Source organism: Perca flavescens, chromosome 21, assembly GCF_004354835.1.
Source record: "Perca flavescens isolate YP-PL-M2 chromosome 21, PFLA_1.0, whole genome shotgun sequence".
Taxonomy (NCBI): Eukaryota; Metazoa; Chordata; class Actinopteri; order Perciformes; family Percidae; genus Perca; species Perca flavescens.
Genome location: NC_041351.1, coordinates 13,622,519 through 13,641,205, shown reverse-complemented (window position 1 = coordinate 13,641,205; position 18,687 = coordinate 13,622,519). Strand labels below are relative to the sequence as shown.

Here is an 18,687-nt window from a genome sequence, read left to right as displayed (position 1 = left end):
AGGAAAAACAAATAATTCTAACACTCTGACTCACAAAATGCACTCGCTCTAAACGGGGGGGAAAACCACAATGTTCTTACCTGCGGAGCACCTGTTCAGAGTCTGCTCTTCTCACTCGCTTACAATAAGTGTTGCTTCATAAGGAAGCTGGATGATTTTCCGCACCTGACAAACTGAAAACTGGAGTTTCTGGTTCTTGCTTTTAAGGTCTACCTGCTGTGTTGTAGCTGCATAATTACATGAGGTGAAATGTCTATGGGAAAGAGATTTGTGACAAGACAAAAGAAAAGATTGCTGATTAAAATAGTTACATAGTGCTCATGCATGCTACATATTAGATTAATAATTAGTAGTAGGGGGGTTAGTAGGTGCTGGCTTAGAAGAGTTTGTAATACTTATGTTATACGACTGTGACTCAGCTGAGTCACAGTCGTATACATCGCATAATCTAAGATGACAAGCATATTATGTCTCTCTAAAGTGGCTGTTTTGAAATTGTCTTGCATATGTCTGATGTCAGTCTGAGCGATCAGTCGATGTAGCGCTCAGATGGAGCCGTGTGGCCCTGCTGTGCCATGCATGCTTTTGACCTTTCCTGCTTGTGTTCGTATGCATGGGCCATTTGTGCTATGCATGTAAAATGCCATATTGGTAGGCATGCTATGGTAAGCATTTAAAAGAGGCATAAGCTGAGACTAATTTAACTGAAGTTGCACTTTAACACCGATTGAAGTGTTCACACACACACACACACACACACACACACAAATAGACATAAATAGAGCTCTTATGGGCTTCTTGTTTATGTTTATTTATACATGGAATAACTATTCCTCAAGTCTAACAATGGGTTTGCCCACTGATAACCTTGTTTCCCTTCTCTTGTCTTCAAAGTTTGGATGCATGCCCTCTCCTTAATAAAACAAGGCTAGGCACATGCTTGTAAGTACACCAGGACATATATCACAAGGCCACCCTGTGCTCCCCCCTTCCATATAAAGCCTCCACATCTGCGACAGGTCTATAAAAACCCTTGTGGTCGTGGTGTTGCCACCGGTCAGTGAAGTTTCGTCTGCATTACTATAAAGAAAATGAATAGTAACGTAGGAGGGAAGGCCACACATGAAGTAAGCACTTCCACTATGGTTTTTCTTTGGGAAAAAAAGACAATGTCACTATTGATCAACCACCCTGAGCCTTTGTTCCTTTTACCTGCGGTTCTTGATCTTTAGATTTTTTTCATGTTCTTCAAAGGAAATGCTTCTGAAACATCAGCAGCACCTGCAGAGACAAAGAGATGGCATGGCCTACAGGATGAAGAAGCTGGCAGCTTTGCAGGTGGAGATAACAGTAAGTCTATTATATTGTTTGCCAGTGTTCTGTCATGAGTAGAAATACAATACAGTACAAATTGCAACACCTGCAAAATCTTACATAGTGGACTTTTTGATTTTGTGATACACCTCTAAAAATGTATCAAATTTGATAAAGGTTGGTGGGAAGAGTCTGAATGTTGATGTATTAAATAAACTATTGTTTGATGTAATCCCCAAGTGAAGGAGTTCAAGTACCTTGGGGTTTTGTTCGCGAGTGAGGGGACAATGGAGCGGGAGATTGGTCGGAGAATCGGCGCAGCGGGTGCGGTATTGCATTCAATCTATCGCACCGTTGTGACGAAAAGAGAGCTGAGCCAGAAGGCAAAGCTCTCGATCTACCGGTCAGTTTTCGTTCCTACCCTCACCTATGGTCATGAAGGCTGGGTCATGACCGAAAGAACGAGATCCAGGGTACAAGCGGCTGAAATGGGTTTCCTCAGGAGGGTGGCTGGCGTCTCCCTTAGAGATAGGGTGAGAAGCTCAGTCATCCGTGAGGAGCTCGGAGTAGAGCCGCTGCTCCTTTGCGTCGAAAGGAGCCAGTTGAGGTGGTTCGGGCATCTGGTAAGGATGCCCCCTGGGCGCCTCCCTAGGGAGGTGTTCCAGGCACGTCCAGCTGGGAGGAGGCCTCGGGGAAGACCCAGGACTAGGTGGAGGGATTATATCTCCAACCTGGCCTGGGAACGCCTCGGGATCCCCCAGTCGGAGCTGGTTAATGTTGCTCGGGAAAGGGAAGTTTGGGGTCCCCTGCTGGAGCTGCTCCCCCCGCGACCCGACACCGGATAAGCGGACGAAGATGGATGGATGGATGTTTGATGTAATGTTAGCTAACAGTGGTGGAACATACAGCATGTCCTTGTGCTGCTGTGGTAAAGTCACCTTAAGGTTAAATAAATTCTGAGATGCAATTTTTAACATCTCTGTTATCCTGCCTGTTTCTTTTATGTGGTCCTCCTAGCTTTCCATCAACAAAGCATTTTTCCCACATAAAACTGGCTTGTTTTTGTTTATTGCACTCTGTAGACACTGTGCTGTATGAAAACTAATTTTTATAGCTGAGGGCCCCAACTAACATACTGTGATCTAGAGCTGAAATGATAAGTCAGTTAACCAATTAGTCTTTTGGCAGAAAATGAATTGGAAATTATCATTTGTCAAGCAAAAATATCAAAAAAAAAATTTAAATTGCAAACCATAATTTATTAATTAATTAATTGTGAGGATTTGCTGTTTTTCATTCATCAAATGGGATCATAAATTGATTTTGGAGTTTTGAACTGTTGATAAAGCAAAACAAGCAGTTTGAAGCCATCAATTTAGGTTTAGGGAAATTGTAAAGGCCATTTTCATTATTTCTGACATTCTTAGACAAAACAATTGATCGATTACACGGAAAATAATTGGTGGATAAACTGCTAATAAATAAAAAAAAATTAATTAAAAAATTAATAAAATTAATTGTAGCCCTACTATGTTCTGAAGTGGTCATATCAGAGTTTGCTGCTCATATACTGCAGTATGCTATTAAGAATGCTTTCCCATGGCCCTCTCACCTCAGAAAAAAAACAATGCAGTGAAGGAGAAAATCAGGAAAAAATATGAAGACATGAAGCGGGTCCTGGATGAGGATCTTCGGATCACACTGACCCAGCTGGACACTGAGTACGAGGCCATGGAGAAGTTGTTGGAGGACAGGATAGAGGACTGCTACCACCTCACTCAGGAACTGGACCAGGAAATGTTCAACATCGGTGCCAATGTGAAAACACAAGAAATTAACATTCAGGTAAACACAAGCACAAATTCAAAGTTCTGATTTCAGTTAATCAATCAGTTGTATCAATTTGTCTCAAGCTGTTTTGTCAGTGGTATTTAGATCAGTATTTATTTATTCTTTTTACATCTCTCTACAGAATGCTGAAACAGAAAAAAGGTATGTTCACATTTCAGGAAATAACAGCTTGCTACAACATTTAATTTACAAGCACCTTGCAAGAGGTATTAATGGTTTTGTCTGAAATTAGAATATCTGATACTCTGAAGCGGACTGACCCTGACCTGATTCAGATGGATGAGTTCAAGAATGAACAACTACTGAGTCTCACCATCAACCTGCTGCTTTTCATCCGATCCCAGGTCCCTGTCACCAAGAAACTCTTTCAGACCTGTGAGTTCACCCAAAAAGACTTCTCTATGTCAAAGGTTGCATCCGTCAATAAGTACATGCCGTTTATGTCAAGTGTTTGTCTTGCTTGTGAACTTGCGTGGAGAACATGACAACTGCAAAGTCTTTCGCATAAGACACTAAAAAGTGTTGACATCTGTTACACAGATGCTGCAGATGTTGTCCTTGACGGTGACACTGCTCACCCCAAGCTGATCATCTCTCCCAAAGGCGACTCAGCCACCTACACAGACACCTGGCAGGATGTCCCAGAGACTCCCTCCCGTTTTGACACCACCCTAAATGTAGTCAGCCGGGAAGGCTTCAGCGAGGGCCGCCAGTACTGGGAAGTAGATGTGAGTGGGAAGACCTACTGGGAGCTAGGGCTCACCTACCCGAGCATCCCGCGCAAGGGACGCGATGATGACTCCTGGCTGGGCCGAGGCAAAGAGTCCTGGTGTGTGGAATACTTTAACGGAGACTACACAGCCTGGCACGGTGGTGTCCAGCATGAGTTGACTCTGCTGGCAGGAAAACAGTTCACTCGCATCGGGGTATACTGCAGCTTTCCTGGGGGTTTGGTGTGCTTTCTAGGAGCTGATACCATGACCCCGCTCTACTGCTTCTGCACTGGGACTTTCACTGACACTCTACATCAAGCATTATGTCCTGGCCATGACAATGAAGGCACAAACTGGAAGTCCATTAAGATCTGCGATGCCTCCCGATCAGCTCCTGTTCTCTGAGATGGGGCAGGAATGCCGCTGGGGCAGAAATATGTTGCCCTGTGCATCAGCTGCCTGATCGGACATTCTTAAATTGTGACATTGGATCACCTCCGGGAACTGTGCGTGTCAGGCTAGTCTAAATTTACCAGAAGGAATCTCTTTTTTTTAGACTCACAGATCATGTTGTTTATTTCCTGCCATTCATGCTTTTCTTTGTAGTGGATGCGCCAAAGTTAATGTGAAGTTAGAACTGTTCTTCATACTGTAGCAAAGGGTTTATTTGTAATGCTATGATGAGTCATGGAATTGCAGAATTGCAAAAGACATTAGTTGAATTGGCAAAGAAAGAATTTAATTTATAAATATAAATAAATAATTTGGTTAGATGGATCTGCTTTTGAACACTCAATCAATATGTTTGGATTTGTCTACTATTAGTTAGCAAATTGAACTTTAAGATAATGGTGGTGATATTACATATTTTTCTAATTGTCACCAAATCCAGTTCCAGTTTATTGTAAAAACAATTAAGTAATTTCAAAAATGTCTGGACACTAGTTTTTTTTTTTTAAATCAAATGTTACTCAAACAGTAGTAAATAGTGACTTTGTTGGAGACTATTATATTATTATTATATATAGTATTTACAACAGCAATTCATTGTTGATTTTGTTTTTTTGTGATATTTGTTGACAATGAGAAGAATAAAGATTGATGACAGCCTTATACTTTATGTGTTAACAGAAGGCTAAACATGTTGTCTATTGCTATTCTATTACTATGGATTGCTGAAAATTAAACTTAACAGTGAGTATAACGTTTTATAGGGACATTCTGTATTTCAAAAAAGTCTAAACTGTTACATTTTGTGTTTTTTTATGTGATATTCAGCATATTCATTGCTAGGCTACAAACATCTTCTTGGTGTTAAAAACAAAAAGAAATGTGGTCAATGTGTCAATGTGGTCTGTGTTTACAGATGTGCAAGAAAAATGACACAACTCATTACAGAATAAATTCTTTATGTTTAATACAATAAAATGTTTACATGAGCATTCCTCTGTTTTGAAGTTATTTAAACAAGGTATTGCCCCAAATTAAAAAGAAAATTGGGCCAGATTATACTTATAATGTAATTCATTCATTTTTCCAAATCTTTTCAAATATATTCCTGAGGACAACAGCATTTAACACTGGAAAGCATTTAAAATTTTACCCTTAAAAGTATTTTTCCCTCCTTCAATTCCAATCCAAAACAAGTGGAGCAAACACTCCTTTCAGCACAGGCTGGGCACCACATCACTGATCAGAGATCCATGTGTTGAGTTGTGGCTATATTGGACAAGTGCACTGGGTGTAGAATGGGACATGTCTCTAACTTTAGCCAGTATTGAACACACTTCTGGCAACTAGAATTATGATGTAAAAGTGTCACAAAAAACAACTGATAAAAAAAAAAAAAATACAAGGAGTGAAAAGGGGAAAATATAATTAAAGCTATTGCTGACGTTTTCCCCGAAGTTAGTGACACATGCTATCATGTGAATAATGTAAAAACATTGCAGCAACAATGAGAGTGTGGATTGTGTATGTTCAGACTTGTCACCACCAGTAATAGCTGCCTCTCTGATTGACAGACTTTGGCACAATAATACAGCGTATTTGCAGAAACAAACTTTGTGTAAGTTGTAATGACCATCAGCAAATGTCTATTATATTAAATATTTTATCATATAACTCAATGATATTGATTTATGCAATATTGTTTGAAAAAAAACTTGACAAGGTGCACTAAGTGCTTAAAAATAACTAAATGTATCTAAATCAAAGATCAATAAAAAAAAAGATTTTTTAAAAAGACTTCGCTGGGTACCTCTTACCAGAGTGTAGTGTATGATATGACAATATACAACAGTAATATACAGTGAAATGTGGCATTTGTGCTTTGGGCCCTAGTCCAGCTTTACACTATGATATTTCCCAAATTTATGACACAGTTTTTGACATTCTCAAGTTCTCTCTCTAGAATAGAAATCTTACGCATGCATCCTTATATCCATTAAAGTCATTAAAGACGAATGTCTTACCAAAAAAAAAAGGGAAATTCATAAACTGAATTTTTGGACCCTGACTAATTAGACAAGTGCGTACTGTAATTTTGATTATATGCAAATACACAAACTTCACTTACCCAGGGTTAAACACCAAGCAAGTGAAGTCTTTAACATCAGGCTGAGTAAACTGGGAAATTGCAAATAATCCTTGGACTATATACTATGCACTTGACTCAAAATCTCATAGAACTAATCACTACACAGCAAAAGATCACACCTTCCTAGCCATACGTATATGACATTCTTTAACATTACATTAACCCACTTCATGGGACATTAAAGAACCTGAGGATGCCAGCATGCTGCTACCAACTTAAACTTGCTAGGAAGGCTGAGACACTGGGCCTTTGGCAAAAGCATTGTTGCATGTTTTTGCTCAGAGGAGTGTTGTCTTTCCTGTTGTCTCTCTTTCTTTTACAATTAACAGCTGAAAACATTAAAACACAGATAGCTGAAAATGATCTGATCCATTTTCCAGATGCTTCCCCCCCCCTCCCTCTAACAATTCAATCAGACAGGGTTTGTAATTAAGGCAGCTCCACCATCTCTCTGGCAATCAAAGATGTTTGTTTCACTCTATTCACGTTCCTAGTGGGAATTTCTATAGACTTTCTAAAGGCTTTTAAAACATTCAACTGTCACCTGGTTTCCAATTAATTTTACTGTGTAATGGTGACAGTATTGTACACTGTACAAATGCATTGGACTGCATTAGACAGTTTTACCATCTACTTCTCTCAGAACACTAAATCATAAATTATTTATTATAAAACCCATTTCATGTAATAAATGCAAAAGCCACGTTTAGCCTGAAGACTCCTGTCCACTCTATAAAGTTCCCTTCAACATCTATTGCAAATGCTGGAAAATGGAGAGACATATTCAGATATGATTCCCCCAAACCCACAAAAACTGGCAGTAAATTTTCCGGGCTGGTAGAATAACATAGATATTTCACATGCCTGTCAAAAAAAGATCAGATTAAATGTGACGCCATTATTCCGAAGAATAACCTGAAGAAGAGGAAGAAGTTTCACCATCAGCACATGAACGTGGAGTGCCACTGTAAATATATATATTTTTCTCTCACGGAGTGCTTGTTTTCGGGCCCAACTACACATGCAAAAATGTGCTCCAAATGTGCAGTGTCCTGCTGGGCCTGAATCATCCCTGAATGCTTTGACCGCTTAGTCGGCACCTGAAACAGTCAGTTGGTCAGTCAGTCAGTCAGTCAGTCAGTCAGTCCGTGTTGTCATACAGTACGGTCAGTTAGGTTGGCGGTCAGTTGAAATACAGTTCTTTCGTCAGCATAGAGACTACGCAGGGAATCTGCTTCTTCTCACTGAAGCGTGGGTCCTCAGACCAGGACTCAAAGCTGGTGGCCACCATGTAGTTGACCCGTGTCAGGATCTGCATTATCTCCAGCTGTTTGCCGAACTCGTTGAGGACGTTGCAGAGCGCCTGGACAAACCAGGAGCCGCGTCCAGGGTTCCTCCATGAGTAATACCCTGGAAAATCAACATGAGTCACTGAAATGAGGCTCCCAAGTGCTTACCGATACATCCAGCACAGGTATGTGACAGATACCCAGGACACTTCCACTTCAAGCATTAATTGATTTGGCAATAACAATATATAACCTAAAAAAAAAACGTGGTTTACCTGGCACAGTGGAGTAGGCAAAGAGGAAATCTGCCTCTACAGGGATCTTATGTCTTGGATTAGCATCTGTCTCCAGGGTATCGTTTGGCGGACCCGAATCTGTCTGTATACCATCATCAAATTCGGAACCCCGGCAAGCCTGGTGAAGTAAATGAAATGACATTTCATTGTGATCCTGAGTAGCTTTCTCAACGATGACCTGGTGAAGCAATTCAAAATTAACTGTTTTTAAAAACTGAGATGGGCAAAATTTGACACAATAGCTATCATCTGTCCGTGGGGAGCAACTGAAAGCCATTTTAATCTGTCTTCTCAACAGAAACAACTCACTCACAAGTGGTGAACTCAACACAAATCCACAAGTTAATTAACCACTGTACAACATTTTGTTTTATATCACACCGTCATTTATAAATGAAAGTCTTCAGAACTTCGTACCTGGATGAAGAAGAGTTTTGGCTTTCCGACTAAGCTTTTGCACATGTCCCCCCTGAACAATGAGGTCATGGACTTGATGGGCATGGCTCCGTCTGTTCCGTAGATCATGCCCTCCTCACCATGGCTTAGCAGGATACAGGCGAAACACGAGCTGTCACTATGGTCTTCCTCCGAGGCTGACCCATACACACACAAACAAACACTCAACTCTTAGCTCGGCTCAGGCCTATACTTCTAAATGAATGAATAATATCAGTAACTTAATGGATCTGGAGTTTATTTAGCACTTAATTTCGTCAATCAAGAATTTGATCAAATTATAAATTATAACCTTAATTTTGAGGAACTATTAAAGGAATTACTATTGAGTTAATACTAAGTATCTTAAAATATATAGCTTCTACATAGTGTCCGCTGAGGAATTATAACATATACAAGACTATTGTCTGTAATCATTTACATTTTAATTTAAATAGGTTATAATTTACTAATCTTATAATAAAATATTGCCCCCCAGCATATTGCCTGACCCTAACACACAGCAGTGTTCATCCCTTTAGAACCATGAATGTGCTGAGCAAATCCCATAGTAAACTGCCTATAATAAGATATATAGTGTGCAAAGTTGGTAGCCCAAGGGGTTGCACTGGAGGGAAGTGATCATCCGCAAGGGAACACAATGTGCCGATTAAACTTCATGACAATCTATCCATTCTATTTTTTAAATGTATTGTAAACTAATTGGAAATGTTGGCCTGATATCGATACTAGAGGAAAGGTTGATGGTTCACCAAAATGACATGGCATCTATTCTGCAGTTGTAGAAGTACCTTGTTTTGGACGCAGTGTTAAATCGAGGGTCGGACCTGAGAAAGAAACTCTAACAACTATCGTCAGGCCTCGCTGCTACATGGACAAAATGTGTGCAGATTCTAAGGAATAGCAGCCATTAAAAGGTCATATCATATTATATTAAAAAAGAAAGTCCATTGGTGTTCCCAGGGGCCTGAGAGGTGACTTTTTGTCATTAAACCAAGCCAGTAGAGCCACAAAAATATTAACCTTTTGGTGAAATTGGTAGAGCCTTCATTAGGATTTATGTAATTACTTTTACAACAGCACCACCTGCTGTCTGACCTGGTGGTTTTAAGAATAGAAAAAAACATGCTGTGACAGTCATGAGAAGTTGTGCATGTAGATCACACTGAAGGGGAATTACGCATAACTTTACTGTATGTATATTAACTAATAACTAATGAATCTGGTAGATCTCATAATAAATATGTTAAAGTAAAGAGATATCTGACTGGCACAGCTCTTCTTACCTTAAAATTGAAATGTGACTGTACTTTGTCATTACACTCAGTTGCCAGTTTATTAGATACAGCTGACTAAGACTAACTGAGTGAGGTACAAGAGTCCTGCAATAAATGTTGCCTCCGTGAATGTTGTTAAAACTGTCTTTCACAGGTGTTGATTTAACCTGTTGTGAACAACCTTAGTATGAAAGAACATCTAAAAATGTTTTCATGGTGTTTTTCGAAAAGGTTTCTCTACAGTACATCTTATGTGTTGGGATTGGTATTGGCATCCTGTTAGTTCAACATTGTTACTTACCCACATGAAAGAAACAAGAAAAATGTGAGGACTTCACTACTTACCCTCTCTGAGAAGACGCTCCATCTTCTCACATGTCTGATCGTTGTAGATGAAGACATCGAAGCCCAGGCTCTTGAAGCATTTGAACAGCTCACCTGCATCTCGGTCTGTGCCGTTGCGTACATTCATCCCTGCCGAGACAATCTGCTTAGAATACACACTCTTTATGCAATAAGATAAGGTCAAATTAAATTAGGTATACAATGTGTTTGAAACATCCTTTGCTGTACCTGTCTTTTCATCAAAGTTTTTGTTGTTGATGATGATGCACTTGCCCACTCGCTGGTGGCTCATCTTATACTGGAATGTTGGTGAAACAATTCTGTAATGGCTTTCAGAAGAGTAGTCCTGCTCCCGCGTCTGGCCATCCTTATTCTTCTTACTATTAAGAGTCAGAGAGAAACAGAATATTAAAGGACAGTTACAACTTTATGGTAGCATTTCTTTTACATGTAAATTTAAAACTTAGCCCCTGCAATATTATTTACTTTTGAGCTGTATCTAATGCAAAATGTTGTAAGTTCAGCTGATCTTTACAAAGGCTGCTACTTTTGTGGATAAAAAAATAGATACACACAATCCACACAAATCACATGTATAATATTATTCCTATGTTAATTTATAGACCTTACACAACAAACAAAATAAGAACAGCAAATGGAATAAAAAATAACAATGAATAAAAGAATTACAAATGCCATTTTTAATTTCCATAAAGTAACTCTTATCTTACATGGCAGCATCTTGCAAAAGTGAAACATTTCCTATTAAATATTCTTGACTCCTACAGAACATGACAGTCTTTTGATCCCAAATGTCTCTACACATAAGTTACTTCAACATAAGTAAATGTCAAGACTTCCAATGCAAAGAAAACTCACATGAAACTGACTCACTCTGATCCACTTACTCAGAAACCTAAGAGTACATACATTTTCAAATAAGGCAGTAATATCACAGCCAAATTTGGTCGCAGTAATCCACTATCGGGTTAAAGAAGAAACTAGAAAATGTTTGCTTCACGCAGATATGAAAAAATCACAGCCACGTCAATGTGAATTGAGCGAGAGTTAATCTTCCACGAGAGGAAATTCTCACAGACCTGTCATATTTCTATTCTTTAAAAGATGCATCCAGACAGCAAAGCCAACAGTGGCCCATTGGGGGCTCAGAAAATCCAGGCTTGTTCCAGAAGAGCCTAGTCATCAAGTTACTCAAGCACGGGAACAATACACAGCAATGTGCACTAACTCATGCACATACACCCACAGGCAGCCCAGCAATATTCTAACAAACATGTGATCCAGAACTTTTCAAGCCCCCCTCCCACTTCCAAATTGTGCCAACATACTGTACCAAACAATTGCACGAGGGTGGGCAAAGAGCTGCAAATCTGTTTTGCTGTGGGCTGGGCATGGCAGAAAGAGGAGCAGGTAGGAGGCCGGTGAAGAGGAATATGAGGCGGTTGTGTCCGTCTTACCTGGGTTCGTCATTAAGCGCTACGCCACTCTGCATCTGAAATACGTTGGTTTTGTCTCGTTTCTTTTTCCCCCCCAAAAAGAGTACGTTTCTCCAGACCTGGCTGCTTAATTTTTGTCTGTGTGCTAGGATACTGACATGCTCTCTGTACTGGATGGACACCTGACTGGGCCAGCGGATGCTGAGGACAGGGGCGGCGCACTGTGAGCCCCTGAGTCAGCAGCCTCGCTACCACACCAGTGCTTTCTAAAGACCTATTCACACATGGCCCCTGAGCCTCGTTCCCTGCTGAGGTCAGACAGGGCAACAAGTTGCTCCTCTGCTGACAGGCACATAATCTACCTGTAACGACATACATACTGTAAGTGCCTAATTGCCTTAACTTTAGAGCTGGATGCACAAGAAGGTGTACAACTAAAAAAAATAGCCACTTTGTACCCACCTTAACATACCAAAGAATTACTAAAAACAAATCTGGTCATCATTAATTTTGTTCTTGGTTTAAAGCAAGATTTAGCCAAAATCAAACAACTTCAAAAAAATACAGACAATTATCATAACAATCAAGGGCGTAGGTTTTGTTTCAACACTGGGGTGGACACATTATAACCTGGGGGTCTTGAGCATCAAACACTTAATTTCCTGCATTCTGGTGAATTTTTACGCAATGATTTGTGCCTTTTTTGCATCAATTTATTGTGCAAATGTATCTATGTAAAGGAAAGTATTATTATTTAATTATTATTATTAATTATTCTCCTATATTGTTAAAAACGTTCTGAAAATTCAAAAAATGACAGGTGTTTCGGGATGTTTTTTAAGGAACCATGTACATCTCAACAACACATCTATTAGAGAATGAAACCTTGTTAAAGCCATAATAAGCTCCAAAGTTTAAATCTACATTAAAGACATGACATGACAAGAAAAAGCCTTTCAACATTTCTGACCGCACATGAAGGCAGCTTCATTTTACAGAGAAAGAGAAATATTCATCCTGGACTATACATCTGCCCATGCACCTACAGTATTATGTATTATTGGCAAATTCTGCACTCAACCCATTCAGCTTCTTTTTCCTTATGCAACAGTTATTTGTTATGTAGATATTTGTTTCTGTATTTATAGTTTATTTCTAATAATGTTTAATATGTTTGTTTCTGTATCCACCATTCACCAGGGTAAATTCCACAGAAGTGTAACTTATTGTGGCAATAAACCCATTTCTGATTGTGATTCACTACATAGGTACACAGTGCCACCTTGTGAGTCAAACTGGAACAGAGGCTACTCCCTAATGTCAGTCAGTGTCACACTTTAAAAAGACAAAGTCAGACACAAGACATTGTGAAAGGGCCCAAACTCTATGATATCACACTGAATTCACATATCAACAGCATCTCTGCTGTAATAACAGTCTAATTTTGAGCAGCCACTTGAGGACTGACATCCCCAAAAAATTGACATTAAAATCGTTTCCACGCTCCTTGCCCCATTAAACTAACCAAAACTGGGTTGCTGTATCAAATCAAAAAGGTATGAATTTCCTAATTTTTTTATTAGTTGAGGCTGAAGAGGAACGAATGGCGCCAGCATGCACAAAGATGTGTCATTCTTACTGAAAGTGCACAGTTGTGTGACGTTTTTCATCTCTTCTTCTCATTGTAAGGAGCCCATAAAAAAAAACAGTTTGACTTAATAAATATGAGTGAGCACATTTAGTTAATTTCGAAGTGGTTTAGCACCACAGCAATGCTTTATCGTCCATTTTTTTGTAATCGTTTGTTTTTTTGTCCTTAAGTTGAGGGGAGGTCTGTTGTATAAGCATGTGGCTTCTTGACCTCCCATGACACATTTTTTTTTATTATAATCTGGATTTCATGCAGTTTTATTGTGTGTATAAATCACTAAACAGTTTAGGGCCAAAATACATTTTCTGATCTGCTACTACATTATGCCCCACCCAGACCTCTCAAGTCGTCTGGGACAGGTCTACTTGTTGTCCCCAGAGTCAGAACTAAACAGGGGGAAGCAGCGTTCAGTTTTTATGCTCCACATATTTGGAACAAACTCCCAGAAACCTGTAGGTCCGCTGCAACTCTCAGTTCTTTTAAATCTAAGCTAAAGACCTATCTTTTTGATGTTGCTTTAAATAATCTATTTTATTAACTTTAATTTCTTATACGGCACTGTAACTTTTATTCTTATACTGCACTATCAATTTTATTCTTGTCTTTTAATGTTTTTAATTTGTTTATTAATGTTTTTAAATTGTTTTTAATTGTCTTCTAACTGCTCTTTAATGTTTTATGCAAAGCACTTTGAATTGCCCTGTTGCTGAAATGTGCTATACAAATAAAGCTGCCTTGCCTTGCCTTGTGTGCAAATAAAATAAATAAATAATTAAAATTAATAAAATGTGCAATTATGATGTGAGAAATATATGCCAATTTGTTGTTAAAACAAAGCACAGCTAATGTTCTTTTAAACTGGATAACCAGCATACTGCACTATAACAGTACCAGGGATGAAAATAGGGACAAAAGGACAAGCCACAGACTACCATAAAAACCTGTCACTGAAGAAAACCTGAAGGCAAGCAAAACCACAGAACAATGTAGAGAAAAGTTAGGGTGACCAGACGTCCCGGTTTGACCGGGACAGTCCCGATTTTTAATTGCTTGTCCCGAGTCCCGACAAAAGCCTGTCGGGACGCTAAAATGTCCCGGTTTGCGCTGTTGCACATCGTCTGCTCGTGTGTGCTAGACAATGGACGGCGAAGAAAAGCGCCTACGCAAAAGGAGTAAACATTAATACATTACGTCCACGGATGCAAGCTGTATGATTATTCGCGATTTGTTATTGCTTCCTAAGGAGAAAAAGTAAACCGCTGGTGACCATATTACACCTCAGGCATAGTAACATATGTTTATCTGAAAGTAAATAAAATATATTAAGGTACATTTTCTCTGAAATGTCAAACTTCATAATATTTTCTGGTGTTGTTATATCATGTCTTCACACTAATCTGGACCCATGTTTTCTTATTTTGAGTCATCACAGAGCCAGTATCTCAGAGGTCACCATAAATGACAAGTATCAGCCGTCAGAATGTGTGAATATTATATATATATATATATATATATATATATATATATATATATATATATATATATATATATATATATATATATACTGTCTATGGAGGAAAGCTGTGAAAGGGGTTAAGTTTTCAGAGGAATTGTAGCCAAATCAGTCTAATACAGTGATGCCATCAACACAAGTTTAGGAGCGCAATACTAATGATTTAGTTTGAAGTTCCCGTGACGTGACGTTTCCAGTCTACGGTTCAGACTCAAACACACGGAGCTCTGAAGCAGACCTGTGGGTCTCTTAGTGTCCACTCTCTCTGTAAAATGCAGGGCAGCTTCAGGTTCATGGAAGCGCTCAGCTGTGATCATGCTGCGGCAGATGTGTTGAATTTCGGGAAAAAGACTTCAGATACAGTATTAGGGGACCACTAAGGTCTATATAAAAGCATCCAAAGCGCACCATGTCATGGGACCTTTAAATAAAGATATTTGCAGCCTACATTGATTCAGAAAAAGGTAGAAATAGGTGCATAAAAATTCACAAGATGCAGGAAATTAAGTGTTTAATGCTAAAAAAAAAACACTTATTATTAGACGAGGAGCCTAGGATCAAAATAATGAAGTTACTGTCTGTGTCTGTGTCTGAACAGGGCTGGCACATGTTCACGTTAAAAAGCGTGTGCGTACACAAACACACTACGGTCACGCGCAAAGTGTCCCGGTTTTAGCTCCAGGAAATCTGGTCACCCTAAGAAAAGTAGTAGTAGAAAACCACACTCTCAAGAAAGGGGAACAGGTTTGCGGCCGTAAAACACTCAAGCCATGTGTATTTGGTTATGCACAGCCTTCGCAATGCCACACAAAAGAATACAAACTAATGGCAAGACTCACCAGCAAAATCTCAACAACTAGCATAAGGCAACAGAAGATAGGACCCGCATGTTATTGTGCTATAACAACCGTATTAAATAACCAATTATTGTACACTAACTGGAGAGGGAATAATAATGAAAATAAATTTGAAGTGAATTAAATTCCTTATGGCCGAAACTCTTATGTATGTGACGTTATGGGTTTCCATCTCCACATAGCTACAGAGAATGTTGAAAAGGAAGTCACCTCCCGAACAGAAGAAATCTTCCTCTGCGGTCAGGTTTGGCGTCTGTTTGGTCTCCCGTCAGCGTCCCTTCCTCATTTTCAGCTCCAAGTTCACTTGGCTCAGCAGGTTCTCCAGCGGCCATCTGCAGTTATAGCACACGTATTAATTGCAGCGTTATGGATTGATTAACTTACTGTACATTATGTTTACGGGTCCTGATCAGTTTAGCGCCAAAAAGTTGTTAGCGAAAACAGTTTTCAATTTAGGAACAGTTAACATCAACTTACACTCGGATTCGTGTTATGTGCTTTGACAGCTTAGCTAATGCACAAAAGTGGATCGATCTTAATTCTTCCGAGTTTCTCTTCCTGACAACTTGAGAAAGCGAAAGAAGGTTTAGCGTGAGGTCTCTGAGGTGCGTAACTACGTCAGAGCCCTGCGCCACATTTGCCAGCGCCTATGAGTCTGGCCACAATTCACATTCTTAAAAAAAAACATTTCATATGTATTAACATGCAAATAACATACAGTCACTTTTAAATCAAACTCTACAGTTTATCTTACATATCGGATTTGATAAGCAAATGTAACAAGCAGAATGTAGAAAACTGTAGTCAATATATGTAAACACTTTGACAGACTCTTATGGTAAACATAGATAAAACAAAGAATATTAAAATGACATCATAAGACAAATACCCCACACCATACGGTTATCATGCACTCACTGTTTACAGACTACCACAATTATGCAGAGTCCCTGATCAGTAAGAGAAAAATGTTGTAGCCTACTGTTGAATTTGTAACCCAGATTATTTCCTGTGTAGCCCCAATTTGCAGATGTTCCCTAAACCCCTCCCTCCCAACAGACAGGTGCGTAACGCCAAGGTACTTATCCCCGCCAGGATTTGTATCCCCTGGCCGCGGGAGCGCGCGTGCAGAGCCTCGGTCCCCCTACAAGTTGTCTCATTGGAACTACAGCTGCAGTTAAAAGTTACATAGTGGAAGACTGAGGTTTATCAGCATAAATACGTGTATTTCTCTGTTACATTAAGGCAACGTGTGAATTGTTTAATGCGCTGTTTATTATTGTGGATTATTCGACAGTGTTTTCCAAAGTTCCATATTGACAGCCTCCTTAGCTATCGGCCTAGTATTTAAGTTAGTCATGCAGGTATTAGTGAACAATATTTTTTCCTTTAGTGAACAATATGTTTTCCTCTTGCTAACCCGTCCTTCCCTGCACTGTAACGTGATTTCTGTTTTAATTTAATTTAGTTTAATATGGCTTTTCAATTAAACGCTTTGTTCACCTGTCTGCCATATAAGTTACAAAGGGGATACACAAAATATCAGGTCGTTTTTCATCTGATATAATGTGTATCCCCTCCCCTAACAAGCAAAGGGTCTGTCCTGTCATCATGTGTGTTATTATCTGTGTCTACCAGGTCACAATAACATTTTGTTGGATGTGGTAAGTTAAATACCATGAGCTGTTTAGCCGCTATGGCCAACATATAAACTTAAAACAAAAAGTAAGGCAATTTGTGTTTGGTGGATTATTTCTCTGTGGTAACAATGCTTTATGGCAATAAATCTTATACCGTTGGAAAGCCTGTTTAGTTCCCTTTCAAATGGTGCCCCATTTGTAAGGAACATGCATTTTCTCAGCAGGAAACCGATGGAATGCCTTCTCCAGGTAGGGAATGAGTCCTTACCCCAAGTGAAGGAGTTCAAGTACCTTGGGGTTTTGTTCGCGAGTGAGGGGACAATGGAGCGGGAGATTGGTCGGAGAATCGGCGCAGCGGGTGCGGTATTGCATTCAATCTATCGCACCGTTGTGACGAAAAGAGAGCTGAGCCAGAAGGCAAAGCTCTCGATCTACCGGTCAGTTTTCGTTCCTACCCTCACCTATGGTCATGAAGGCTGGGTCATGACCGAAAGAACGAGATCCAGGGTACAAGCGGCCGAAATGGGTTTCCTCAGGAGGGTGGCTGGCGTCTCCCTTAGAGATAGGGTGAGAAGCTCAGTCATCCGTGAGGAGCTCGGAGTAGAGCCGCTGCTCCTTTGCGTCGAAAGGAGCCAGTTGAGGTGGTTCGGGCATCTGGTAAGGATGCCCCCTGGGCGCCTCCCTAGGGAGGTGTTCCAGGCACGTCCAGCTGGGAGGAGGCCTCGGGGAAGACCCAGGACTAGGTGGAGGGATTATATCTCCAACCTGGCCTGGGAACGCCTCGGGATCCCCCAGTCGGAGCTGGTTAATGTTGCTCGGGAAAGGGAAGTTTGGGGTCCCCTGCTGGAGCTGCTCCCCCCGCGACCCGACACCGGATAAGCGGACGAAGATGGATGGATGGATGGATGCATTTGTGGGATGAGCAGCAGAGCTAAGTATGTGGGTTGCGCCCATGAAAAATTTGCCAAATCGTCTCTGACAATGCCAAACAGCTTTTCTTAGCTGTTGCTATTTACTCTTGTTTTGAGCTTCTGGTACCCCCAGGTGCTGACAATCAGGTGCCTGATTCTGCAACCAGTGGCAATCCCATATCTCCACAGTCTGGGACCCAACTCTATCCTCCAAGATGACAATGCTCGTCCCCGCAGAGCGGGGTTTAATCAGAGACTACCTCCAGAATTTGGGAGAGGAGAGGATGGACTGGCCTGCCAGCAGTCCTGACCTCAACCCCATTGAACACTTGTGGGATCAGCTTGGGTGTGCTGTTCGTGCCAGAGTGACCAACATAACCACATTGGCTGACTTGCAACAAATACTGGTTGAAGAATGGGATGCCATCCCACAGCAGTGTGTGACCAGGCTGGTGACCAGCATGAGGAGGAGGTGCCAGACTGCTGTGGCTGTGTATGGTTCTTCCACATGCTACTGA

The 18,687-nt window shown here is 40.3% G+C and overlaps 1 protein-coding gene across 2 annotated transcripts; it reads right to left on the bottom strand.

Annotated features, from left to right (window-relative positions):
• Positions 1–5,278: 5,278 nt before the first annotated feature.
• casp7 (caspase 7, apoptosis-related cysteine peptidase) lies at positions 5,279–16,208 on the bottom strand. Of its 2 annotated transcripts, none has more exons than XM_028567705.1 (7): positions 16,096–16,208; positions 15,829–15,950; positions 10,369–10,520; positions 10,141–10,269; positions 8,480–8,655; positions 8,042–8,240; positions 5,279–7,887 (listed from the first exon to the last, which is right to left on the bottom strand). In XM_028567705.1, the coding sequence occupies exons 2-7, from the start codon at positions 15,948–15,950 to the stop codon at positions 7,661–7,663; spliced, it is 1,005 nt and encodes a 334-aa protein (XP_028423506.1). In that variant the 5' UTR covers positions 16,096–16,208; the 3' UTR covers positions 5,279–7,660. The 2 variants fall into 2 exon arrangements, with proteins under 2 accessions (XP_028423506.1, XP_028423507.1); XM_028567706.1 differs by having other exon boundaries at positions 8,042–8,180.
• Positions 16,209–18,687: the final 2,479 nt, after the last annotated feature.

Coding starts and splice junctions, on each gene's coding strand:
- casp7 (XM_028567705.1), bottom strand. CDS start 15,950: ATGGCCGCTGGAGAACCTGCTGAGCCAAGTGAACTTGGAGCTGAAAAT. Junction 10,270..10,368: donor AAACTTTGATGAAAAGACAG/GTACAGCAAAGG, acceptor TTGTCTCGGCAG/GGATGAATGTACGCAACGGC. Junction 8,241..8,479: donor CAAAACTCTTCTTCATCCAG/GTACGAAGTTCT, acceptor TTGCTTCACCAG/GTCATCGTTGAGAAAGCTAC.